The 19,908-nt window shown below is 41.8% G+C and overlaps 2 protein-coding genes across 4 annotated transcripts in view; both read right to left on the reverse strand.

Moving 5' to 3' along the window:
• nsun3 (NOP2/Sun RNA methyltransferase 3) overlaps positions 1 to 11,657 on the reverse strand; it is a 42,653-nt gene extending 30,996 nt beyond the window's left edge. The window contains exons 1-4 of one of the 3 annotated variants that reach the window (XM_084338057.1): positions 11,445 to 11,657; positions 6,394 to 6,494; positions 4,540 to 5,063; positions 1,425 to 1,579 (exon numbers count right to left, since the gene is read on the reverse strand). In XM_084338057.1, coding sequence (XP_084194183.1) covers positions 1,425 to 1,579; positions 4,540 to 5,063; positions 6,394 to 6,494; positions 11,445 to 11,615 — 951 coding nt within the window. In that variant the 5' untranslated portion in view covers positions 11,616 to 11,657. Of the gene's footprint in view, positions 1 to 1,424; positions 1,580 to 4,539; positions 5,064 to 5,649; positions 5,770 to 6,393; positions 6,495 to 11,444 lie in introns of those variants that run through there. The other 2 variants (XM_084338058.1, XM_084338059.1) reach the window with 2 other exon arrangements.
• A 3,788-nt stretch (positions 11,658 to 15,445) lies between these two features.
• Positions 15,446 to 19,888, reverse strand: LOC311222683 (ATP synthase F(0) complex subunit C2, mitochondrial-like). The gene is made up of 4 exons (XM_084307287.1): positions 19,766 to 19,888; positions 18,883 to 18,951; positions 17,458 to 17,657; positions 15,446 to 15,881 (listed from the first exon to the last, which is right to left on the reverse strand). The coding sequence occupies exons 1-4, from the start codon at positions 19,802 to 19,804 to the stop codon at positions 15,767 to 15,769; spliced, it is 423 nt and encodes a 140-aa protein (XP_084163413.1). The 5' UTR covers positions 19,805 to 19,888; the 3' UTR covers positions 15,446 to 15,766.
• Positions 19,889 to 19,908: the final 20 nt, after the last annotated feature.

The raw sequence follows: 19,908 nt of genomic DNA on the forward strand, positions 1-19,908 counted from the left end.
ATCGTATACATGCACTTTTATTATGTTCTGGTGTGATGTACCGCACATTTTATTGCTGTCTGATATATTGCAAATGTTATTGCTGTTATCTTGGCCAGGTCTCCCTTGCAAAAGAGATCTCGTATCTCAATGGGACTTCCTGGTTAAATAAAGGTTAAACAAAAACAAAAACAAAAAATAAGCATAATATGAAATATCCCGGTAGGGAGGTATCCTGCAGCTCAATGGGGAAACACCACAGGGGGAGACTGAAGGAGCCTGAAGACAGATCAAACCTTACTTTTCACAACGGTGTGAAACACTCAATGGTGGCCAGTGTGACTTAACATGAAGCACTAACAAAACAAACGTTTCAAACAATGTAAGTGTCCTGCTGACAGTTTTGGCGATCAATAGAAAAGGCTAAAGTACCCGGATTTGCCGGTCTGTATTGGAATGCATTGGATAGAGTGGTTGGGATTTGGGGATTTTCTTTTTTTGGTAAAACAGGAGAGATAATGGGAGACTTGGGCTGTCTACTTATAGGGAGGTGTAGTGGTTACTTCCTGGTCTATAGGGAGGTGTAGTGGTTACTTCCTGGTCTATAGGGAGGTGTAGTGGTTACTTCCTGGTCTATAGGGAAGTGTAGTGGTTACTTCCTGGTCTATAGGGAGGTGTAGTGGTAATTTCCTGGTCTATAGGGAGGTGTAGTGGTTACTTCCTGGTCTATAGGGAGGTGTAGTGGTTACTTCCTGGTCTATAGGGAGGTGTAGTGGTTACTTTGTTTTTATTTATTGTATAAATTGATTGTATTTATATTTTTTAAATTGATTGTGATTGTTAATGACCCGTTTTTAATTTTTGTACAGCGACCTTGAGTGTCCTGAAAGGCGCCTTATAAATAAAATGCATTATTATTATTGTATATTTTTTTTTTATATAATATATATTTTTTATGTGTCTATTCATTCTGTTTAAACCAATGGGGCTACACTAATATTATAGTATTATACTATTATAGTATATGACGCGTCATAAAAGATTTTATAAAACATTTATCATAAATGATGTAGCACATCTGCATCCGCTCGGCGCTCCATCAAGACGTCACCATCACTTTCGTACCAACCGTGCCCTGATTGGATTATTTATGTCGACGAAACTGACGAGTTATATTCATTAACGAAAGTTGATTTAATTTTTTTTTAAAGACTCATTTAATCAGCTGAATCACGTTATTCAAATTGAGGATTTAATTTGAGGATATGTATATAAAAAAAATATTTTTCTTTTGGATTGTGTCATAAAATATGACGACAGACATTCGAAGCTTCGTTTTGAATACTTCAATAGAAGCTTTGAATGTTAAAAAAATGACAAACTGCACTGTTTAGTGCTGCTGCCAAAACTATAAACAACATGGCCACCACGTCTCTATCCCCCACCTTATCGTACGTTCCGGGTTCACTCTGCCCAAAGGTCCGGCCGTCCTGATGGGATATAATCACTCGGTCGCTCAGTGCCTGCGGGAGGAAGGACTCCAGGGTCTTGGCCAGCCAGTTCCGCCTGTGAAGGTTTATCTCATTACAGCAGAGCAACGCTGAAACACAGAGAAGCACAACAGATATATCAACGACCGCCGAACCCACCTATACAGAGATAGAATATTCATGACTGACACACAGAGACGTTCCCGATTAAGGTCAGGTTTGGCAAGTTATTCCTTGAGATCGAGATTTTACATGAAATAATATATTTTTGAATGACGTTGAACATCTTACGATTCGATCGATCAGAAATACTTGTTTGACCATTGTTTGACATTTCCTTTACATTTATTAACATGCAATTGACTAAAATATTGTAAGATATGTCTTTTTGTTCTGATCTAGTCAGCATATACCTTTTGCTTTCTAAAGAAACTGGGTGGACAGTGGGCTATTGATTGTACAATAACTGTCATTCATTAACATTAACGATTGTATATGAACTGTGATCGATTGCTTGATCGTCGAGTGATTTTGTTTGACGGTGTACTTGGTTGTACTTGGTACACCTAAACACACTTTACACTTTATATTTATTGGTAAAGGATTTGCACTACAACTCGCACACCTTACTGTAAATTGTACCTAAATTGTACCTCATCCCATTTCTGCTCTGCACTATATAGTATTGTATATTAGTACATTGCATAGTATATTGTATGGTAACTCAGTTACTTCTATTCTGCATCGAACATTGTACATATGTCTATACTGAACACTGTGACCTCTATTTTTACTTCTATTTTACATGCTATACTATTTTATTTCATACTATCTTGTCTAACACAGTATCTGGAGCGAAACAGTAAGAAGCATTTTGTATAAAAGTATTCTGTACTTCTGTATGACAACTATTAAAGAAACTTGAACTTGAAACTTGGTTATGTATCTCAGGCCTAATGATGAAGTGGTTGATATATGGAAAGGACGAAAGACTGAAAACAAATTTCATTAAGGGTTTATTGTAATAAGGGGGTAGGACCCCGATAAGCATCTTGCTTCTTCCTAGAGAAGAATTAATTCATTCATTAACTTAAATCAGCTCCATCTAAACCACCTTTCCATATAAAAATGTACTGAAGCCACATCAACATCACCGGCAGCGTGCAGCTTGCAGTGGGTGACCACCAGGGGTGTAAAGTACTTGAGTAATTTAACTTTGTTAGTACAATACTTAAGTACTGTTTTGGGGGGATTTGTACTTTACTCAAGTATTATTAGGTTTGTATACTTGTACTTTTACTCAATTACATTTCAGAGGGGGAAAAAAAACATACCTTTTACTCCTTACATTTAAAATGCAGACCTACAAAGTACAAAGCACAAATCTCGCAGGTCCGACAATTTTAAATAGTATATTTGTTTCTCTGGCCGAACTAACATTAACGTTATTAATCCTGTCGGGCGGCTACGTGGCGTAGTGGGCAAGGCGCTCGCCACAAAATCTGGAGACGCTGGGCTCGCCTGTTCGAGCCCAGCGCTCCACATTTGCTTTCAGTTTAGCTGGTCGTCCGTACTAATACACATTGGCCGTATTAGGGGGTGGGAAACTGATGGGTGGGGATCGGGCGTTGTGGACAGCGACTCCTACAGGTCGGTTGGTGCGCCTGCGCAGTGGAATCAGGAAGTGTCGGGGGCAGCGTGAGCCTCCCACGCGTTACTCCTCACCACTGAGATCGAGCTGCGCAGGTGAAAAGATGCGACTGCTGTTACCTTAAGTACCGGAGGGGACTTGTGCTATGTATGACTTAGTCCACATTGCAGCCGGCTTGTGGGAGGCAAGAAACAGCGTTCGTGACAGGGGAGGGTTGAATTGGATGATACGAAATTGGGATGGGAGAAAATATAGAAAATGGGAGAAAAAGTGGATAAAAAAAAAAACTTTATTAATCCTGCGGCCGCGCTTTATTTAAAAACAGCCAATCAAATCCCCATCAATGGAATATGAACCCGCCCATACCCATGCTGATTGGTCCTTGTGCAAGACTAGAAAGCAGGGATCTTTGATTAAACAGCTGCTATCAGAAGAAGAGACAGTCAGAAAAAAGGTTTTTACTTTTACTTTTTAGTACATTAAAAAGTCGAAACTTTTTTTTACTTTTACTCAAGTGTGTTTCTAGCCAGATACTCTGACTTTTACTTGAGTAACATTTTGAGACGGTACCCATACTTTCACTTAAGTATAATAGTCTAGTAGGAAGAGAGGGGTATCATGCACCCCCCGGAAATATACTTGTAACCAGACTTTCTAGATTGAAAGAAAATTTGAAAAAAATGATAGGTTATGTTAACAAGTTGTCAGTGTCCCATGTATCATTTATATGCAAATTATTTATCAAGAAATCGCAAGAAGATCTATCCAATATTGCAGATAACTGAACAAATGAGGTGTCTAGACCCATGTTTCGAGGGTCAAAGATCACAATAACACTATCCCTAGAGTAATCACATGTTTCTATGTAAGTAGCCTATGCAAATCTGTGCCGTCAATACAAAATAATAAAAATGTTACCAATTAGTTGAGTAGGAAAGCGAATACTATCATGCACCCCCTGGAAATATATTGTTAACCAGTGTGTGTAGAAAATGATAGACTATGTTAAAGATCTGTCAGAGTGTCCCATGTACCATTTATATGCAAATTAATGACGCCATCGTCAAAAAATGTATGTCACTATTTCAGCCAATATTGCAAATAACTGAACAAGTAGGTTGTCTAGAGACCCATATTTTGAGGGTCAAAAATCATAATAAAACTATCATTTCTGGGTACTTTTTACACCCCTGGTGGTGACCACTCCATCACAGCAGCGTACACCTTGCAGTGGGTGACCAGTGAGTGACCACTCCATCACAGCAGCGTACACCTTGCAGTGGGTGACCAGTGAGTGACCACTCCATCACAGCAGCGTACACCTTGCAGTGGGTGACCACTGACCACTCCATCACAGCAGCGTACACCTTGCAGTGGGTGACCACTGACCACTCCATCACAGCAGCGCTGGCTCTCTACCTGGGCTGCACGTCTGCATCAGGGCCAGAGCCTTGCCCCCGGGCGCCGCGCAGAGGTCCAGCACCTTCTCCCCGTCTCCGACCCGCAGGGCCAGCACCGGCAGGAGGGAGGCGGCGTTCAGGAGGTAGTACTGCTTCAGCTGCCCGGGCCGGTGGGGCTGGGAGGGGAGACGCGCCGCAAACGGGTGGATGTAACACTGTAGCGAGGGGGGAGGGGGAGGAGAGGGGGGCTCTACTGCGTGGGGGGGGTCCAGATAGGTGGCGTCGTCTCCGGAGAGGCGTGGTGAGGCGTGTGACTCGGGAGGCTCCTCCTCCTCGATGACGGAGGAGGACGGTGGAGAAATCAAGCTGTTCTCGGCCCGCTGGATGGAAGGCGGGTCAGTGCGAGATAAGGGGGAGGCGGCCGTTTGAGGAAGTAGGCTGGAGAAGCCCTGTGATTGGAGGACATCTGGGACGTCCGTCAGGTTGGCGAAGCGGTTGAGCATCACCCCGTACTGCCAGGAGGCGGGGTCCAGGAGCACAGATCTGCAAACATGAAGACAATGAGAGAGAGAGAGAGAGAGAGAGAGACAGAGAGAGAGAGAGAGAGAGAGAGAGAGACAGAGGTGCCTGTCCATCTTTCCCTTCCTAACTATTCTTGTGGCTGCACCAGAGACAGTCTATATAATGAGAGGGAGAGAGAGAGAGAGAGAAAGAGAGAGTCCCTTCCTAACTATTCTTGTGGCTGCACCAGAGACAGTCTATATAATGAGAGGGAGAGAGAGAGAGAGAGAGAGAAAGAGAGAGTCCCTTCCTAACTATTCTTGTGGCTGCACCAGAGACAGTCTATATAATGAGAGAGGGAGAGAGAGAGAGAGAGAAAGAGAGAGAGTCCCTTCCTAACTATTCTTGTGGCTGCACCAGAGACAGTCTATATAATGAGGACACACAACACAATATAAAGAAAGCTAAACTATGAGAACTACAAAACAAACAGAGAAAATAATCAAATGTGATGTTGTTTATTTTTATAGAGAGACAGAGAGACAGAGAGACAGAGACAGAGACAGAGAGAGAGAGAGAGAGAGAGAGAGAGAGAGAGAGAGAGAGACTGTCAAAACTGTATGCTCACCTTTAGGGCTGCAACGATTAGTCGACATAATCGACGACGTCGATCATAAAAACTCGTCGACGCAGAATGTTTGCATCGATTTGTCATAAAAAAAATATTATACATTTTTTTTTACTACCTATCTTTGTGAAAGTGGCTTCTCAGCTCTGGTCCAGCTGAAGACAGAGCAGAGGAACAGATTGGACATTGAGCATGACCTCAGAGTTGCTTTGTCTACCGTCACCCCAGACTTTGAGACTCTTGTCAAAAGCAAACAACATCCCCAGTTATCCCATTAGTTCCCTGGGATGTTAAGCTAAGAAGTCTGCTATATATTTTTTTTTGTTATTTAAACACTTCCACTTTGTATTATTTTATTTATTTATCTTGTTATGAGTGATTGTTGTATTGTTCAAATACATTTTGATTGAAAGTTGCTTAAGATCCAAATTCAAATGTTTCATGAGTCATTATTTTAATTTGCTATGGGATCATCATGTTATGTTAAGTTAACTGTTAAGGCAGAGGGACTGGACAACAGGGTGACATTCACAGGTGTGCAGACTTGAGCATGTGAGGTAAAACATGCATTGGAGAAGGAGCCATGCCCACAGGAAGCAGAGATTGAGGGTGTGACAATAATAATCGTTAGATTAGTCGACTAATCGAATGACAAAAATAATCGTTAGATTAGTCGACTAATCGGAAAAATTATAGACAGATTAGTCGATTACCAAAATAATCGTTAGTTGCAGCCCTACTTACCTTGCAGATGGCCATAGGGTTCCGAGTTCATTACTGTATTGTCGGTCAAAATGCTCCAGTACGGGTCGACATGTCGATTTCTTGCTTTTAGCTGTTGTTACCTGTTACAGAAATACCTGTCATTGTGTTTGTGTGGTTAGGCGTTAAAGTTCCCCCTCCAAATGCACCTTAAAATATATATTTCTATATTGAATACTAGGGATGCTCGATATTGGCTTTTTTACCGATACCGATATACCGATATTGTCCAACTCTTAATTTCCGATACCAATATCAACCGATACCAATATATGCAGGGTCCCCCCCCCCCCCAAAAAAAACGGAATAATTTCAGGTAATTAACATTACATATCTCTTGTTGTGGAATTAACACATTATGTATACTTTTGACAATAAATAAAATCAGAATTTGTTCTTACTTGCTTGCCTGCCTGGGTAAATAGAGTTATAGAAATGTAAAATTTTCCGATATCACATTTTAATGTCAATATCGGACATCCCTATTGAATACCTAATGTTACTCAACTTTCTGTGTAATCCTGACGTTAAATGTGTCAAGTTACCACTATTGGACCAGGAGTTTCAACCGGTTTTATAATAGTTCTATGTGTTCGACCTACTAGTGGCATCATATACATGCAACTCGGATTTGAGGGGAAATACAGAGAAGCTCTCCCACTCCAGTAGCCAGAAGAAATGTTGCAATATTTCACAACCTCCGGGGGAGGAATGTGTAAAAGGCGCTCTGGTGACAAGTTCAGCACACAAGAGTTAGACATTAAAAACTGTGAGCTTAGGGGGGCTGTAACTGTAAGCCTTTATTGAAGCAAAAGCCAATATGACTGGTCCTTATTTCAGTTGGGTCGCTCATGTTGTTCACGCTATACATGCCCAACTATGAAGGCTCCAGTATGAACCCCCTCCAATGTACAGTTTCTTCCCCCTCAAATGTATATACTTTCTTTTCTGGACTCTTTTTGTATCACAAACAGTACTGTATTTGTAAATCTGGTACGTCATAAATGTATAGATGTAGCAGTACTGTCTATCTGTATGTCATGTATGTTATGATGAATTGAAAATGGGGGACCCTGATGTAAACAAGACGAAAGTCTTTCTCTGGTCTGCATCCCCTTAACAATTGTGTGTATTGAGCCGTACTGTACTGTACCCATTCTGCAATCTGTTAATAAAGTTTTCAATAAATCAATCAATCAATCAATCAATCAAGGGTGTGAGTGACGTAACAGGAGCAGAATGCTGCAGGTTGAACTCTGTTGAAGGGGCTGCTCTCCATGGTGCTGAACAGGCTGGTTAATGTACACACGACTTGGGCTGCCAAGATGTTTATTTTTCTGCGAGCTGACAACGTAGTTTACATGGTTTGAATATGTCATATTTGTACCTATTTGTATAATGGTACACATTGTCGAAGTCAACTTCCTGTCTTTTTAACTTTCTGTCTAAGTGCATGTCTATGGCTTGGGGGGGAAACATGCACTTAGAATCAGCAGAAAAACGTTCGAAATAGTGATATGCCATGTTGGCCTTAATATTTTCAAAACAAATTATATAAAAAGGTTATGAAATGAACAAGAATGTGATCAAATATGTAATAAAAACGGAGCTCAACGCAGACTGAGTAGTAGCCTAGTACTGTCTATCTGTATGTCATTATGTCCTGAATCCTGATGAATTGAAAATGGGGGACCCTGATGTAAACAAGACGAAATACTTTCTCTGGTCTGCATGATTGATTGATTGATTGAAAAGTTTATTAACAGATTGCAGAATGGGTACAGTACAGTACAGCTCAGTATACAATTGTTACGGGGATGCAGACCAGAGAAAGACTTTCGTCTTGTTTACATCAGGGTCCCCCATTTTCAATTCATCATAACATATATGACATACATGACATACAGATAGACAGTACTGCTACATCTATACATTTATGACATATCAGATTTGCAAATACAGTACTGTTTGTGATACAGAAGTGTCCAGAAAAAGAGTGTATATACATTTGGCGTAGAAACTGTACATTGGAGGAGGTTGGGTGGGTGGGGTGGGGTTGGGTGGGTGAGGGCTGTACATTGGAGGTGGGGGGGGGGGGTTGGGTAGGGGGGACACACACATTTTACACTGTACATTGGAATACTGACAAAGCCTTACTTGGTAATTTACTGTACAACTAGGTTAGGACATTTGTAGGGGCCAGTTTCGAATTGCAGTCTCACGTAGGTGTTTTTTGAGAGTGTTTTTGAAAGAATCCCCTTAACAATTGTGTGTATTGAGCCGTACTGTACTGTACCCATTCTGCAATCTGTTAATAAAGTTTTCAATCAATCAATCAATCAAGACATTTTATCGTAAATCCGTTTGTTTCCCCCCAATACCAAGATGGCGACGGTCTCTTGACGTCAGAGTGTCTTCGAGAATTGTATAAGACTGACGCTATCGCTGTGAAGCCGTGTACAGCGTGAATGAATGAATGAATCAGTACGGCTCAATACATACAATTGTTAAGGGGATGCAGACCTGAGAAAGACGTTTGTCTTGTTTCCATCAGGGTCCCCCATTTTCAATTCATATAGACATTTATGACATACATAACATACATGACATTTATGGCATAGGGACATATAGGTATTTAGTACTGATACATTTGTGACATAGGCGGTATTCAAATATACAGTACTGTTACCCCTAGATCCTGACAGAGTATATACATATGATGGGGAGGGGACTGTACATTAGGAGGGGGTGGGTGGGTGGGAGGGGAATATACATACGGCGGGGAGGGAATATATACATGCGGTGGGGAGGAGACTGTCTATTAGGAGGTGGTGGGGGTTTTGGGCATTTACGGTGGCCAGTTTCGAATTGCAGCCTCCCGTAGGTGCTCTTTAAGGGCGGTTTTGAATGTGGGCAGGGATTCACATTCCTTTACAGCTTTGGGTAGGGCGTTCCACATTGTTGTGGCATAATTGCGAAACGTGTTTAGTCCCTTGTTTGAGCCGAATCTGGGTTTAATATGATTTGTTGAGCTTCCTCTGGTGTAGTGGTTGTGGTATTCACTGACCTTTGGGAAGTATTTTGACATGTACATGGGCACCCCGGTCGTATAGTGTATCTTGTAGACCAGGCCCATTGCAAGTTGCTGTACTCTGTCGTCTACTCTAAGCCATCCTAGGTTGGCAAAGTGGGCAGGGGTGAGGTGGGTTCTGGGGTTCAGGTCAAGTAGTAGTCTGACCAGTTTGTTTTGTGATGTTTGTAATTTTGTTTTAAGCGCCTTTGAGGTGCTTTGGTACCATGAGGTGCACGCATAGTCATAGTACCCTTGAATGAGTGCTCCTGCCAGAGTCCTCAGGGTATTCTTGTTTACCAGAGAGGAGATCCGGTACAAGAATCTAGTTCGTTGGTTGACTTTTTTTATTACATTGGATGCCATTTTGTCACAGGAAAGATTTGCCTCTAGGATGGAACCCAGGTAGGTAATTTCGTCTTTCCTTGTGACAATATTGTCACCCACTGTAACTGAGAAGCCGTCGGTCTTGCTGAGTTTGTTATTTGAACCGAAGAGAATGGACTCTGTTTTGCCCATGTGTAATGATAGTTTGTTATCAGCGAGCCATATGCAGATTTTGCCTAGTTCCGTGCTGAGGGTTTTTTCAACCTGCAATTTGTTCTTGTCAGAGACCAGCAGGGCTGAGTCGTCCGCAAACAGGAACAAGTTGCAGTCACAGGCTGACGACATGTCATTTGCATAAATTAGGAAGAGTAGCGGTCCTAGTATGCTTCCTTGTGGAACACCACAGCTCACTGTGAGGGGGGGGGGGTAGAGTACCGTTTACCTCTACCATCTGTTCTCTCCCCTCCAGGTAGGATTGCATCCAGCTCACTGATAGGCTATCAAAACCAATTGCTTTTAGCTTGTCCATTAGAATGGAGTGATTGACAGTGTCGAAGGCCTTTTGTAGGTCCAGCATGACCATGCCGCAGTATTTGCCAGCGTCCACCTTTTGATGTGGTCGTTCAAATAGAGGAGGCATGTGTCAGTGGAGTGGGACGTTCTGAAGCCAGATTGGAATTCGTAGATTAGGTTTTTTTCCGCCAGGTACTTTTCGACCTGTTCGTAGACTATTTTCTCCATGACTTTCGAGATGGAGGTAAGAATAGAAACAGGGCGGTAGTTGCCTGGGTCTAATTTGCTGCCCTTTTTGTGTAGAGGGGTCACTCTCGCAATTTTGAAGTCCTTGGGGACGTGCCCCTGTTTTATAGAGAGGTTTATTATGTGTGTGATGACTGGGGTGATGGCGGCTGCTGCGTCTCTGAGGAATTTGGAGGGGATGTTGTCATGGCCAGTGGCCTTGTTAGGTTGGAGGGCGCTCAATTTTTTGAGTACCTCATCGGTTGTTACCATTTCAAGTTTGAAGTCGTCTTTGTGGACCCCTAGGTTTTTGTAGTATGCTACTATGTGTTCTACCCCATAATGCCCTGAGTGGGAGGGTAGTTTGTTTACCAGTGTTGTGGCTATGTTTGTGAAGAAGATGTTTAAGTAATTGGCTACATCCAGCTTGTCTGTGATGAGCGTGTTGTCCGTCTTTATGTTTATGTTTGAGAATCTGGTTTTAAGTTTTTTACTGCAGCCTAGTTGATTATTGAGTAATTTCCAAAGTTCGCGGGGTTTGTTTTTGTTTTCCTCAGTTTTGTCGTTGATGAAATTTCTTTTTGCGGTTCTGATCATGGTGTTTACGTCATTTCTTAGTCTGTTTCTTTGGATTTTTAGTTCAACCACGTGGGCTTGGAGTTCACTGTTTGAGCTTTTGGAAAGCTTAGTCTGACTTTTATGAAGTGTGGCGTGATGACGTGCGGCGTGATGCGTGAGCGACCCAACTAACTCAGAACAAGTTCAATTGGGTAGTAGCCAATTCAGCCGCCGCCGAAAAGTAACCTATAACGTTACTCTTCGTAGATTAATTTAACTGTTAGCTAGTAACCAGGTGACCAGAGAGAGCTGGGGGTTCGTGTCCCCCGGTGTTTATTACCTGGCTGCTAATCGGATGACCTCCTTGTTTCTCCGGAGGAGGACGATTATTCGAGTTGCACGAACACAGCCAGCGGAGGCATTTCCGTTTTTCAGTTTCAGTTGCGGCACATTTTGATTTTAGACTCCACCTGCTGCGAAGCAACGCTGTTGAAAGCGCTCGGTTCAACATCCACTTGCTTGCTGTTCGCCTGGCTGTGCCAGTCCTCTTGAGAATAATGTTATATTGACATGCAACTAGCAGTACTGTACGTTTCCTTATTTACATAATTATTGCCAGCGCCCCCGCCCCCTACCACCGACAGGTTCTTCTTCTTTGGTGTTTAATGGCAGCTTGCATCCAGAGTGTTGCACTACTGCCACCTTGCGACACTATTCAATTACGGCATCGCCAGTTTTTTTTCACACTCTAGTCTAGTATGTCCTTTATACCTAGCGCTGCCCTATTCATTGATTGATTGACAATTGTATTAACAGATTGCAGAATGGGTTAATAAATTCTATATTTCATTCTATATTTCCTACAGTCACTAATCACGTGTTCTACTGTCTGGTGTCTGCAAATGCACAAAGTCCAGTTTCATATTTTCCCATAATGTGGAGAGTTCAGGTTATTGTGTCCTATTTGTAATCTTGTCACCACCACCTCTTCTCTTCTATGTCCTCTACTACTGCTTCTCCCAGCACCCACTCTACTTTGTATTCTTTGTTACTCTCACTTCCCGATCCCAGTGCCACTCTTTATTTCCTTCCATAAAATGCTCCTTCTTTTAGATTTGAGAAAATATGGGTGTCTGTTTTCTTTTCTAATAGCATGTTTGGCTTATTTAATTTGTCCACTCTTTCATTGCTCAGAGAACCCACAAATACACGCCACCAGGTTGTGCTAAAACTACACATGTTCTTTTACGCCTCCTGTTTTTGAAATATTGAATTTTTACATTAAATATTTCCTCACTTTGCCATTTTTACTGCGTGAGCAGGAGTGGCTGAGCATCTTTGGTATAATAATAATAATAATAATAATAATAATAATAATAATAATAATAATAATAATAATAATAATAATAATAATAATAATAATAATAATAATAATAATAAATAATAAATAATAAATTGGTTTTGTATAGCACCTTTCATAAAACCCAAGGTCGCTTTACATAGGGCAAAAAAACAACAACAAACATGGTAGACAGACACACAAAATTCAATGTAGGAAGTGGGTGGGTGTTACATCATTTGTGATGAACAGACAAACGTACGGTTCATTAGTCCATTTATCATCTACTTACACTTGAAGGGCGCATTATCGGCATGGGAGGTTTAAAATGTACCACTTCCGTCATTGTTTTGGTTCGAGTACATGAGTGAAGCCATGCCTTTTATTGTTATTGCCTGTTATCTTTGGGAGTAAAGTATGCTAAGTATACTCAATAAAACCTGAAAGACAGTAAGATTACTGAAACCCCCCCAAAAATGCCTACTCAATAGGGGTGTAAAGGTGCAGAATAGAATTCAAAACTCGATTATTCATTTCAATATAGAATATTCGTTGACAGCCATACAAGTACAATTAGTTACTGCACACTACATCACCCCTGAGTGGAACATGGAAAGCCAAATTTTCCCCCACTGTACCGAAAACCTGCAACTTCAAAACCGAGGTACGTACCGAACCGTGGTTTTTGTGTACCGTTACACCCCTACTACTCAACCGTCAAAAGGTTGAAAAGACCACTGAACCTCCATACTGAAAAAAGCGATACCGTGGGGGGCAGTATTGCAGTGCTGGTATAACTCGGTATAACGGCGTTATACCTCGCTCACTGAGGCTGAAGTACGCGCAATCGCGCACGGAAATGTTCCCGCGTGTACGCGCAGTCACGCACACAAAAATCCGCTGTTCCCATTCGTTGTAACTAAGTACCGGCTCGGCCCGGGCCGCGGCCACCGTTTTTACATAACAAAAGCACGGTTACTCCAGGCTCTACCTGACAGCAAGTTAGCTGGCACAGACAACTTGGATAGTAAATTATTGAGAATTACTGCTACGATCATAGCAAGTCCAGTGTCATATTATTAATAGATGTATACAAGTGGGACTATGTCCAAAGATATGGAAGGCATGTATGGACCGGTATCTCCTCCCTGAGGGAAGGAGCTGAAAGAGGTGATGTGCTGGGTGAGACTGGTCCTTGATGATACACTTGGAGCGGTGGAGGCAGCGGGAGGTGAAGACGGAGGTGATGTTTGATAGAGGAGTCCCGACAATCCTGCCTGCCGCCTTCACCACCCTCTGTAGAGCCTCTTGCTCTGCCTTTGTGCAGCTGGATAACCACACAGACTTCACACAGACTGTCTGTACAATACTGCTGTAGGCCTATAATACTTATGTAAATAAGTAAGGCAATTGAAATATATCTGCAGTACAGCTCAATACACACAATTGTTAAGGGGATGCAGACCAGAGAAAGACTTCCGTCTTGTTTACATCAGGGTCCCCCATTTTCAATTCATCATAAATGTAGTTCCCTCCCCCTTGTATATATTTACTGTATGTCACAAATGTAACAGTACTGCATGGTCTGCATCCCCTTAACAATTGTGTGTATTGAGCTGTACTGCATTCTGCAATCTGTTAATAAAGTTTTCAATCAATCAATCAATCAATCAATCAATCAATCGGTCACTGTACCCATTCTGCAATCTGTTAATAAAGTTTTCAATCAATCAATCAATCGGTCAGGTCACGTGTACCCATTCTACAATCTGTTAATAAAGTTTTCAATCAATCAATCAGGGCCTGTGGTCACGTGTACCCATTCGGCAATCTGTTAATAAAGTTTTCAATCAATCAATCTGTTAATAAAATTTTCAATCAATCAATCAATGAATCAATCAATCAATGAATCAATCCCGCAGTGCAACGTGACCCAAATCATACGGCAATCTGTTAATAAAGTTTTCAATCAATCAATCAATCCCGCAGTGCAACGTGCAACGTGACCCAAAATCACGTGACCAAAATCAGCCAATGGAAGCGAGGGGTTGCTATGTGCGGGGCTTGTAAGCGCTGGTCTGAACGGCTGCAGCTGGATACTATTGGAGAGCCGCGCTGTGAGGCAATAGTATCCAGCTGCAGGACGAGAGCACCAACACTCTAGGACCCTCGCTTCCATTGGCTGATTTGGGTCACATGACCGTCCCACCCAATGGCTGAATTGGAGTATTGCACTGCGGGATTGATTGATTGATTGAAAACTTTATTAACAGATTGCAGAATGGGTACAGTACAGCTAAATACATACAATTGTTAAGGGGATGCAGACCAGAGAAAGACTTTCGTCTTGTTTACATCAGGGTCCCCCATTTTCAATTCATCATAACATATATGACATACAGATAGACAGTACTGCTACATCTATACATTTATGACATACCAGATTTGCAAATACAGTACTGTTTGTGATACAAAAGTTTCATACGCTGCTACCTTTTTCAGCTTCTCTATTTCAAGGCAAAAAAAAAAAAAAAATCTGTGCCAAAAAAAACTGTGCATGCGCGCGCACATGCGCGCGCACGTGGAGCGTTTGACCTACTGTCAATTTGCCACTGCAACACTGGTGGGGGGTACAGACGAGGCAAAAATAATGGCTCCATCTCAGTCCCCTCCTGCCTCATTTTGCACATTCACCGTACTCAAGGCTATTCCAAGCCCATTAGAGGGTAGGGGGGGTGAGTGTGAAACTCCACTACCACCGAAGAGGTTTCTATAACAAAAGCTGTGCTGGTGAACTCCCAGCTATAGTGTTTGTATTTGTAACACTGCCATTATATCACAAATAACAGTAAATAAAAAGTGTGTCAACTTTGTCAACATACCCGGTTAAATGGGAGGAAGGTTACATAATTGCACTTATTTTAAAAACACATTTGACATTTTAAAAATAACCAAAATGTCCATAATGTACCCTGAACAAAATCGTAGTAGTCTAAAAATCGTCATTTGTCAACATTTTTATTACAATACAAGTTTGTCTACTCTTTGTCAACAAACAAAGAGAAATATACAATTTCACGACAAAAAAACCTTTTGTCAGTATTTCCTGTACAGTCTCATGAGTGGGGGTCACAACAACAACCGTGACCTCCAGTCATACAACGGTACAACCCCGGAGGAGAAGCAGGTGACCCGGCCAGCTACTTTTATACAACCACTCCATGGCCCGAGAAGGCCACCCGCTCCGTTCCACCTGCAGGCCGGTCAGCAGCGACGATGATGACGACGACGTTCCCCTCGGCAGCAGCGAGTGCCGTGGCGGTTTACATGGCGAACAGGATGAGGAAGGCCACCATCAGACAGAACAGACCCATGGCCTCGGACAGAGCGAAGCCCAGGATGGCGTAGGAGAACAACTGCTGCTTCAGAGACGGGTTCCTGAGGAGACGGCAGGAGGGGTAGAAGCTGTTAACCCTTTCACTGCCGCACTACCAAACGGTTAACCCGTTCACTGCGACAATTAGGGCTGAGCCCAAACGTTCGTTCGTTACGTTGGCATTCAAATTCTAAATCAACATTCTAATTTTTTATAATAATAAAATACACACATTTATTTATTTTTCTATTAATTCTGTTTAAACCAATGGGTTTTTTCTTCACAGTTGCAGATCAAGATTAGGCTACACTAATATTATAGTATTAAAAGAAACTGATGAGTTATATTCACTAGAAAGTTGATTTAATTGATTTAGTTGGGCTGGGGCTACTCCCTGGGCTGGGTCTGGGGCTGGAAAGTTGATTTAATAAAATAAAAAAGACCCATTTAATCAGATTAATCACTTTATTCAAATAGAGGATTTAGTTTGAGGATATTTAAAAAAGAAAAAAAAAAACGTTAGTTCGGAAAAACCCTGACGAAGTTCGAATCCCAAAAACAGGCTTCGGGGACAGCCTTAGCGACAATACACAGCGTCAGTAGTGTGATAGTAAAGGGTTAACCTTCTGTAGTGTGGCAGTGAAAGGGTTAAGACACTCACAAGACACTCCTATCCTTAGGTCTGCAATTAATGCATTGTTTTTTTATTCCGTCAATTGTGTGCCGATTTTATGCCTATGTTCATTTTATATACTAATTGCTATGCGGCACTCTGGACTGCGGTCCATGTGTGAAAAGTACTATATTATAGATAGTTACTAATATTTATTATTGTTATATTGTAGAAATGTGTGCATTGAAATGTCTGTAAAGTCTCGACGACATTGAAAATGAGGGTGACCTCAATTGTCTTTGAGAATAAATAATGGTTTGAATGAATGAATAAAAAATAAAAAAAGACACTCAGGACGTGTCTCACCCAAAATCATCCTCGGCCATTAAAGCATAATCTCAAAACATGGTTGAGAAATTATTACACATAACAGCCCTTCAGAACCCTAACCCTGTCTGCTTGCTGGCCTACATGTATGATCGTGTGTACCTAATACGACTTATCATTGTTTGTACATATGTGCTGCCATACATAGCTCTCATGTCCGTTTGTCTGCATAGCATACAGTGTATTTGTGCTTATGTTTGTACATGTCTGCTGACATATGTCCGTCAATGTGCTCTTTAGGTAAATTGTATATGGTGTTTTTGACTTTGATTGATTGAAAATTGTATTAACAGATTGCAGAATGGGTACAGTACAGTACAGCTCAATACATACAATTGTTAAGGGGATGCAGACCAGAGAAAGACTTTCGTCTTGTTTACATCAGGGTCCCCTGATGACCTATTCTTAATGAACTGTTTGCATGCTATATATATATATATATATATATATATATATTATGCTTTCTTTTTTAGCTGCTTTTCAACACCAGGCCAAGGGACAACAGTTGACATTTTGCTTTGGCTAACACTGTCTGACTCTCACACATCTACAGTAATGTTCATTAATGTGTGTTGTCCCGGTTCAAATAAAGTCTAAACTATCCTCACAATAACATTACGACGAGGTCTGATGCTTACCTAGCATATCCAATGATCAGGCTGCCGAACACCGTGCCAATGCCCGCTCCGGAGCCCGCCACCCCCACAGTGGCAGCACCTGCTCCGATGAATTTGGCCGCAGTGTCAATGTCACGGCTCACAGCACTAGTCTGGAATCCCCGCAGTGCCATCTGCTGGTAGGAGGCCACAATGCTTTGTGGTTCCAGGATTGAAGTAGTCTGAGAGACAGAAACAAATAAATGAAGACAAATAAATACAAATTTTAAAGTCCAGACTGCCGTTCCTATGCAAGCACCAGTCTGCCGCGCCTTGCCAGTTCCTGTAGGCATGTTTTGCACATAACGGTAGAGTCTGGACAAATACTGTCTGGACCAGCCCCTTTATGCAGCACGGCATTTTCACTAGTTGGGATCACATCACCGCTGTACTTGCCTCCCTCCACTGGCTCCCGGTGCGCTTTAGAATAGACTTCAAGGTCCTTTTATTGGTTTACAAAGCCCTAAATGGTAAGGCCCCTGCTTACCTAGCAGACCTCCTCACCCCCTATACCAACGCCAGGGCCCTCAGATCGGCTGATAAGGGTCTCCTAACCACCCGTAGGTCTAACTTCAAGTCTAGGGGGGGGGGGGGGACAAATCTGCCCCCTCCATCGAGTCTTTTAAATCAAAACTCAAAACCCACCTATATCGCCTGGCCTTCCCTGACTCACTCTGACTCTTGCCGTACTTGTTGACGCGTTGTTCTGTTTTTCCTTTGTCTATCCGTTGATTGTTTTTTTTTCTGTTTATTTTATACTTTTCTTTGTTCTTAGCTTAGCTATGTGAAGCACTTTGGTTGACAAGCGTCATGTTTCAACGTGCTATATAAAAACATTTGATTGATTGATTGACAGTGGCGATACTACAAGGTAAAACACAGAATCAACAGTATACAGCACGACTCTGTTTGTAAATGAATGGTTTCACGTAGGGATGTCCGATAGTATCGGCCTACCGATATTATCGGCCGATATCGGCATTAAAATTTGATATCGGAAAATATCGATATCGGTAATTCTTTATTTTTTTTTTACATTTCTATAACCTTTAGTTACCCAGGCAAACAAGTAAGAACAAATTCTGATTTTATTTATTGTCAAAAGTATACATAATGTTGTGTTAATTCCACAACAAGATATATGTAATGTTAATTACCTGAAATTATTCCATTTTTGGGAGGGGGAACCCTGCATATATCGGTATCGGTTGATATCGGTTTCGGAAATTAAGAGTTGGACAATATCGGTATCGGTAAAAAAGCCAATATCGAGCATCCCGTGATATATTGGGTTTATCAGATAAATGAGTTTCTGACTCTGAAATGTCGCCTGAACAGCCCACACAAGTCGGATAATAAACATAATTGCACTGTAAACTCCCTTCACACTCACTGTCAGATACTCACCTCTGCAGTCCTGCCATTGGGCCCAGGCAACACCGACAGTGGTCTCAGAGCCCTGGATCCAGCACGGACCTATATTTAGGATGATACCATCTTTGTTAAACAGTCACTGTATTTGTAAATCTGGTGTATGTCATAAATGTATAGATGTAGCAGTACTGTGTCTATCTGTATGTCATGTATGTTATGATGAATAGAAAATGGGGGACCCTGATGTAAACAAGACGAAAGTCTTTCTCTGGTCTGCATCCCCTTAACAATTGTGTGTATTGAGCCGTACTGTACCACTACCCATTCTGCAATCTGTTCATAAAGTTTTCAATCATTCAATCACTGTTAGGGTCACCGTCAACTGCATGCAGTGGTAACATCCTCTAAAAATCATAGGCTCGATTAAAATCTGTTGGCAAAACTTGCATTGGGTGCATCGTGAGACTTCTTTACAAGATATTAATATTAATAACCCAGATAACCATCTAAACGTTATTAATAACTAAAGATCCAGAGAGAGCAGAGCTGGTGCCTCGTCTTGCCCTTGACAGCCATCACTGAGGCTAGCTAACGTTAGCAGAGAGTACTACACAACACAAAGCCAGGAACAAACGTTAGATAGTTGTTGAGCTAACAGTTATATAGCTTAATGTATTTGTTATCGGACAAGCCAACATTATTATTAATAACTCACGAACATTACAGCCAAAGAGAGTCAAGCAATATGAGCTAACTTAACATAACGGTTGTAAGAGCAGAGCAGGCCTGCAGCTGCAACACTGTGTTGGTTTATATAAGAGCTGGTTGTCGTGTCGGTCACCACCAGCATGTAATAGACGTTGTTGTTATTAAATGTTATTATTATTTCATGAAATGTTTCATTGAGTCAACTCACCAGTGAGGGCGTGGAGAGGAACTTAGCACAGGAGTACATGTTGCTGCTGGTGAGACGGTGTCGGTCAGTCAGGTGAACCAAGCACTGTGTGAGACTGAGTGACCCTGTGAAGCCGTGTGTACAGCGTGATGACGTGTAGCGTG

Source organism: Notolepis coatsorum (assembly GCF_963971535.1).
Source record: "Notolepis coatsorum genome assembly, chromosome: 2".
NCBI classification, from domain to species: Eukaryota; Metazoa; Chordata; class Actinopteri; order Aulopiformes; family Paralepididae; genus Notolepis; species Notolepis coatsorum.

Coding starts and splice junctions, on each gene's coding strand:
- LOC311222683 (XM_084307287.1), bottom strand. CDS start 19,804: ATGTACTCCTGTGCTAAGTTCCTCTCCACGCCCTCACTG. Junction 18,952..19,765: donor TCCTCTCCACGCCCTCACTG/GTGAGTTGACTC, acceptor TCCTAAATATAG/GTCCGTGCTGGATCCAGGGC. Junction 17,658..18,882: donor CCAATGGCAGGACTGCAGAG/GTGAGTATCTGA, acceptor TCTGTCTCTCAG/ACTACTTCAATCCTGGAACC.